Source organism: Triticum aestivum, chromosome 5D (genome assembly GCF_018294505.1).
Source record: "Triticum aestivum cultivar Chinese Spring chromosome 5D, IWGSC CS RefSeq v2.1, whole genome shotgun sequence".
Classification (NCBI taxonomy): domain Eukaryota; kingdom Viridiplantae; phylum Streptophyta; class Magnoliopsida; order Poales; family Poaceae; genus Triticum; species Triticum aestivum.
The window spans coordinates 232964206-232972024 of NC_057808.1; the positions used below are offsets into that span (position 1 = coordinate 232964206).

General features: G+C 48.3%; 1 protein-coding gene across 1 annotated transcript; it reads right to left on the bottom strand.

Moving 5' to 3' along the window:
- Positions 1-6450: 6450 nt before the first annotated feature.
- On the bottom strand, positions 6451-7457 carry LOC123120358 (uncharacterized). Its single transcript, XM_044540329.1, has 2 exons — positions 7180-7457; positions 6451-7063 (listed from the first exon to the last, which is right to left on the bottom strand). Exons 1-2 carry the CDS (start codon positions 7238-7240, stop codon positions 6834-6836), a joined length of 291 nt encoding a protein of 96 aa, XP_044396264.1. The 5' UTR covers positions 7241-7457; the 3' UTR covers positions 6451-6833.
- Between the last annotated feature and the right edge of the window lie 362 nt (positions 7458-7819).

Genomic DNA, 7819 nt, shown 5'->3' on the forward strand with positions numbered 1-7819 from the left:
GGGCCCGCCATCGCTTCTTCATAGTTCGAAGGTTCACCGTTGTCTAACAACATGATTTCCAGGACAGGGTTGCTGTACCACTCTGGTGCGGAACGTGTCCTTGTGGACCTACGAAGTTCAGTAACTTGATCTGAAGCTTCATGATCATCATCATTAACTTCCTCCCCAGTCGGTGTAGGCACCACAGGAACATTTTCCCGCGCTGCGCTACTTTCCGGTTCGGAAGGGGTGACTATCACCTCATCAAGTTCCACTTTCCTCCCACTCAATTCTTTCGAGAGAAACTCCTTCTCCAGAAAGGACCCGTTCTTGGCAACGAAGATCTTGCCTTCGGATCTGAGGTAGAAGGTATACCCAATAGTTTCCTTAGGGTATCCTATGAAGACGCATTTTTCTGATTTGGGTTCGAGCTTTTCAGGTTGAAGTTTCTTGACATAAGCATCGCATCCCCAAACTTTTAGAAACGACAGCTTAGGTTTCTTCCCAAACCATAATTCATACGGTGTCGTCTCAACGGATTTAGACGGTGCCCTATTTAAAGTGAATGCGGCAGTCTCTAAAGCATAGCCCCAAAATGAGAGCGGTAAATCGGTAAGAGACATCATAGATCACACCATATCCAATAGAGTGCGATTACGACGTTCGGACACACCATTTCTCTGAGGTGTTCCAGGCGGTGTAAGTTGTGAAACTATTCCACATTTCCTTAAGTGTGTACCAAATTCGTGACTTAAATATTCTCCACCACGATCTGATCGTAAGAATTTTATTTTCCTGTCACGTTGATTCTCGACTTCATTCTGAAATTCCTTGAACTTTTCAAAGGTTTCAGACTTGTGTTTCATTAGGTAGACATACCCATATCTACTTAAATCATCAGTGAGAGTGAGAACATAACGATATCCTCCGCGAGCCTCAACACTCATTGGACCACACACATCGGTATGTATGATTTCCAATAAGTTGGTTGCTCGCTCCATTGTTCCGGAGAACGGAGTCTTGGTCATCTTACCCATGAGGCATGGTTCGCACGTGTCAAATGATTCGTAATCAAGAGACTCCAAAAGTCCATCTGCATGGAGCTTCTTCATGCGCTTGACACCAATGTGACCAAGGCGGCAGTGCCACAAGTATGTGGGACTATCGTCATCAACTTTACATCTTTTGGTATTCACACTATGAACATGTGTAACATCACGTTCGAGATTCATCAAAAATAAACCATTGACCAGCGGGGCATGACCATAAAACATATCTCTCAAATAAATAGAACAACCATTATTCTCGGATTTAAATGAGTAGCCATCTCGAATTAAACGAGATCCAGATACAATGTTCATACTCAAAGCTGGCACTAAATAACAATTATTGAGGTTTAAAACTAATCCCGTAGGGAGATGCAGAGGTAGCGTGCCAACGGCGATCACATCGACCTTGGAACCATTCCCGACGCGCATCGTCACCTCGTCCTTCGCCAGTCTCCGTTTATTCCGTAGTTCCTGTTTTGAGTTACAAATATGAGCAACCGCACCGGTATCAAATACCCAGGAGCTACTACGAGTACTGGTAAGGTACACATCAATTACTAGTATATCACATATACCTTGGGTGTTGCCGGCCTTCTTCTTGTCCGCTAAGTATTTGGGGCAGTTCCGCTTCCAGTGACCACTTCCCTTGCAATAAAAGCACTCAGTCTCGGGCTTGGGTCCATTCTTTGACTTCTTCCCGGTAACTGGCTTACCGGGCGCGGCAACTCCCTTGCCGTCCTTCTTGAAGTTCTTCTTACCCTTGCCCTTCTTGAACTTAGTGGTTTTATTCACCATCAACACTTGATGTTCTTTTCTGATCTCTACCTCAGCTGATTTCAGCATTGAATATACCTTGGGAATGGTCTTTTCCATCCCCTGCATATTGTAGTTCATCAAAAAGCTCTTGTAGCTTGGTGGAAGCGATTGGAGGATTCTGTCAATGACCGCGTCATCCGGGAGATTAACTCCCAGCTGAGACAAGCGGTTGTGCAACCCAGACATTCTGAGTATGTGCTCACTAACAGAACTGTTCTTCTCCATTTTACAGCTGAAGAACTTGTCGGAGACATCATATCTCTCGACCCGGGCATGAGCTTGAAAAACCAGTTTCAGCTCCTCGAACATCTCATATGCTCCATGTTTCTCAAAACGCTTTTGGAGACCCGGTTCTAAGCTGTAAAGCATGCCGCACTGAACGAGGGAGTAATCATCAGCACGCTGCTGCCAAGCGTTCATAACGTCTTGGTTCTCAGGGATTGGTGCTTCACCTAGCGGTGCTTCTAAGACATAATCTTTCTTGGCTGCTATGAGGATGATCCTCAGGTTCCGGACCCAGTCCGTATAGTTGCTGCCATCATCTTTCAGCTTGGTTTTCTCTAGGAACGCGTTGAAATTGAGGACAACGTGGGCCATTTGATCTACAATACATAGTGTAAAGATTTAGACTAAGTTCATGATAATTAAGTTCATATAATCAAATTATTTAATGAACTCCCACTCAGATAGACATCCCTCTAGTCATCTAAGTGAAACATGATCCGAATTCGACTAGGCCGTGTCCGATCATCACGTGAGACGGACTAGTCAAGATCGGTGAACATCTCCATGTTGACCGTATCTTCTATACGACTCATGCTCGACCTTTCGGTCCTCCGTGTTCCGAGGCCATGTCTGTACATGCTAGGCTCGTCAAGTGAACCTAAGTGTATTGCGTGTGTTCCGAAGCCATGTCTGTACATGCTAGGCTCGTCAACACCCGTTGTATTCGAACGTTAGAATCTATCACATCCGATCATCACGTGGTGCTTCGAAACAACGAACCTTCGCAACGGTGCACAGTTAGGGTGAACACTTTCTTGAAATTATTATAAGGGATCATCCTACTTGCTACCGTCGTTCTAAGCAAATAAGATGCAAAAACATGATAAACATCACATGCAATCAAATAGTGACATGATATGGCCAATATCATTATGCTCCTTTGATCTCCATCTTCGGGGCACCATGATCATCTTCGTCACCGGCATGACACCATGATCTCCATCATCATGATCTCCATCATTGTGTCTTCATGAAGTCGTCACGCCAACGATTACTTCTACTTCTATGGCTAACACGTTTAGCAACAAAGTAAAGTAATTTACATGGCGTTATTCGATGACACGCAGGTCATATAAAATAATAAAGACAACTCCTATGGCTCCTGCCGGTTGTCATACTCATCGACATGCAAGTCGTGATTCCTATTACAAGAATATGATCAATCTCATACATCACATATATCATTCATCACATCTTCTGGCCATGTCACATCACATAGCACTTGCTGCAAAAACAAGTTAGACGTCCTCTAATTGTTGTTGCAAGTTTTTACGTGGTTTGTAGGTTTCTAGCAAGAACGTTTCTTACCTACGTATGACCACAACGTGATTTGCCAATTTCTATTTACCCTTCATAAGGACCCTTTTCATCGAATCTGTTCCGACTAAAGTAGGAGAGACAGACACCCGCTAGCCACCTTATGCAACTTGTGCATGTTAGTCGGTGGAACCAGTCTCACGTAAGCGTACGTGTAAGGTCGGTCCGGGCCGCTTCATCCTACAATGCCGCCGAAACAAGAAACGACTAGTAACGGCAAGAAGAATTGGCAAACTCAACGCCCACAACTGCTTTGTGTTCTACTCGTGCATAGTAACTACGCATAGGCCTGGCTCATGATGCCACTGTTGGGAATCGTAGCATAATTTTAAAATTTTCCTACGTTCACCAAGATGCATCTATGGAGTGTACTAGCAACGAGGGGAAGGGAGTGCATCTACATACCCTTATAGATCGCGAGCGGAAGCGTTCCAATGAACGTGGATGACGGAGTCGTACTCGCCGTGATCCAAATCACCGATGACCGAGTGCCGAACGGACGGCACCTCCGCGTTCAACACACGTACGGTGCAACGACGTCTCCTCCTTCTTGATCCAGCAAGGGGGAAGGAGAGGTTGATGGAGATCCAGCAGCACGACGGCGTGGTGGTGGATGTAGCGGGTCTCGTGCAGGGCTTCGCCGAGCTGCTACGAGAGAGAGAGAGAGAGAGAGGTGTTGCAGGGGAGGAGGGAGGCGCCCAAGGCTGTTGTGTTGCTGCCCTCCCTCCCCCCCTTTATATAGGCATCCTGGGGGGGCGCCGGCCCTGGAGATCAGATCCAGGGGGGGGGGGGCGGCCAAGTGGGGGGAAGGGGTGCCTTGCCCCCCAAGGCAAGGGGGAACTCCCCCCTAGGGTTCCCAACCCTAGGCACATGGGGGGAGGCCCAAGGGGGGCGCCCCAGCCCACTAGGGGCTGGTTCCCTTCCACTTTCAGCCCACGGGGCCCTCCGGGACAGGTGGCCCCACCCGGTGGACCCCCGGGACCCTTCCGGTGGTCCCGGTACAATACCGATAACCCCCGAAACTTTCCTGGTGGCCGAAACTGGACTTCCTATATATAATTCTTCACCTCCGGACCATTCCGGAACCTCTCGTGACGTCCGGGATCTCATCCGGGACTCCGAACAACTTTCGGGTTTCCGCATACATATATCTCTACAACCCTAGCGTCACCGGACCTTAAGTGTGTAGACCCTACGGGTTCGGGAGACATGCAGACATGACCGAGACGCCTCTCCGGTCAATAACCAACAGCGGGATCTGGATACCCATGTTGGCTCCCACATGTTCCACGATGATCTCATCGGATGAACCACGGTGTCGAGGATTCAATCAATCCCGTATACAATTCCCTTTGTCAATCGGTATGTTACTTGCCCGAGATTCGATCGTCGGTATCCCAATACCTTGTTCAATCTCGTTACCGCCAAGTCTCTTTACTCATACCGCAATGCATGATCCCGTGACTAACGCCTTAGTCACATTGAGCTCATTATGATGATGTCCTACCGAGTGGGCCCAGAGATACCTCTCCGTCATACGGAGTGACAAATCCCAGTCTCGATCCGTGCCAACCCAACAGACACTTTCGGAGATACCCGTAGTGCACCTTTATAGTCACCCAGTTACGTTGTGACGTTTGGCACACCCAAAGCACTCCTACGGTATCCGGGAGTTGCACGATCTCATGGTATAAGGAAAAGATACTTGACATTGGAAAAGCTCTAGCAAACGAAACTACACGATCTTTTATGCTATGCTTAGGATTGGGTCTTGTCCATCACATCATTCTCCTAATGATGTGATCCCGTTATCAATGACATCCAATGTCCATAGTCAGGAAACCGTGACTATCTGTTGATCAACGAGCTAGTCAACTAGAGGCTTACTAGGGACAGGTTGTGGTCTATGTATTCACACATGTATCACGATTTCCGGACAATACAATTATAGCATGAATAATAGACAATTACCATGAACAAAGAAATATAATAATAACCATTTATTATTGCCTCTAGGGCATATTTCCAACATGCATGAGGCGCTCAAACATCAGGATGAGAGGAAGGCGGAGAGGTTCAAATAGTTGATGAAGGCGACGGAGAAAAAGATCAAGCTCGAAGAGAGGAGGACCATGATCGAAGAGAGGAAGGCCACGCTCGAGAAAAAGGGGGCGAAGATCGCCGTCAATGCGAAGGACGCCAAGATGTTGACCTTGAATGCCGACTCTTTGGATGCCGACGCTAGAATGATTGTGCAATCTGTGTGCTACCAGATGTTGCAGCGGCAGAAAGATGAGTTGACGGCGGCGGAAGATGAGGACGCAGCGAAGGCGGACACGGACACGGAGGTTGCCTACACGGCGACGACGACACCTCCTTGATCGAGGAGCAGCTTGCTGGAATTGCCGGTCCGGCAGGGCGGAAATGCACGGACTGCCAAACTGATGTTCTTTTGGATTTGGGCATGTAAAAACTAAACATATTTGTCTCATTTTGGTTGTGATCGGGGATGCGATCCGGCGCGGGTGTGATCCGGCGCGCGACGTACATTTGAATTTAAATTTACTGACGGACATATACAGGATACGGTTGAATCGCTGCCTCCCGCATCCGTGCCCACTGACTAGTCCCCCCTGTTTGCACACGGATACCGAAGGAAATTTGCTGGTTGCCGTTGTAGCTATAACTTTACACCTAATTTAAATTATAGTATGCTTTATTATGTTGCATGTTGCAGCAAAATACTCCAAAGATTCTCAAAGACATTACCATACCTTGCAATTGCATTTGTCATGATTATCAGTTGTGTGCAACTGAAATTAAAATGCCAGCTTCTCTCTCTTTTCTCCACTTTCTTCCGGGAAAGATTCTTCCTTCCAGATCCAGTTAACATAAGGACCCCTTGAATGGATACTGTAACAACCACGGATTCCAGGATTCTTTTCTCATGACTAGGCCGGCCTCGCTTCTCACTGTGTGCCGGACGCTATTAAAAGTTTAAAACTTGGATAACCCAGGCGACTCGCTGTTGTTTATTCGATCAACTTCATCCAAACAGACAGAATTCTATCTACTATAATCCGCAAGGCATCGTTGGGTTTCTTGGTTCCTTCAATCATAGACATAGAGAAGAGGGAACCAATCCTACCCCCACCCCACCCCCATCACACCTACTAGATGATGGAGACAACAACGCCACTTGCCGGATGGATAGTACAAAGTAGATAAGATAATCCCGTCTTCCCCGCTGGATGGATTAGGACAAATGAGCCGCGCCACGTCATGGGCTATTAATTAACTGGTACTCCTAATTGGTCGTCATCATCATCGTCTCGTTTCGATCCACGGCTGGCCGGCCGGCCGGCCGTGATCTGAACGTCTGATCTGCTAGTAGCTCCACCGCTCGTTCTCCTGGCCATCCTCGCCGGTGGCCGCCGGTAGCTGCGAGTAGAAGTCCAGCTCGAAGCACCTCGCCTCCTCCTCCCTCCGTTTGGCGGCGTAGTAGTGGTGCGCCAGCGCCGCTCCGCCGAGCGCGGCAGCGACCGTGAACCCCGCCGCCCTGCCCCGCCGCCGGCCGCACGCCACCGAGGCGCCAACCGCCATCGTCCACATCGCCCCTGCATTCACGGCAATCAAAATCAGTACCTGGTCTCACATCACAAATTCACAACTATACAAGAACACCGATCGGAGATCGCGGGAGAGAAAGGGGGACCGAGGGACAGAGACTGACCGACGGTGGCGAGCTTGTGCTGGTCCGCCCAGGACTGCACCGACGAGCTCATCTTCTCCATCTCCGGTGGACGAGGTTCTGATTCTCGGATGACTTTCTTTGGGAATGGGGAATTGGATGGGATCAGCGGGTCAGGTTGGTGGCGTATTTGTAGCTGCGCAGCGCGCCCACTGGCTTCTATCGATCGTTAGCTAGAAGGAAAAAAGATAAATGAAACCAGTGGCCCAGCCACCAGTTTCTGTCGCGGTTTGCTTCGTTGGGTTGCCTCTCTATTCGGAGGTAGCCCGAGGTTTTATGAGGTCCTTCTTATCCAGGTTGCTCGCCGTCACACTGACACGTGGGACTTAATTAGCGTGTCGGGACCACCGTCTGTCTCAGGAGTGCTCCGTGATAGCTTTAACGAACTGTTTCTTTTCTTTTCTTTCTTGAAAAAACAATTTTTGTAGACAAGTTGGACAAGCTTTCACTGCTAAGGGTGCCCTGTATCACACCGTTGTGAACTCCTCCCAATATGACATCCGCAGCTCATCAAATTATCCCAAATGTTTGAAATGAATGGTTCAAAACATTTTTAGGCCTTCAACGCAGCTCAGCAAATCGACTGGACTGATCTGGATGTTTGAAATCCTCTACGTCGGCC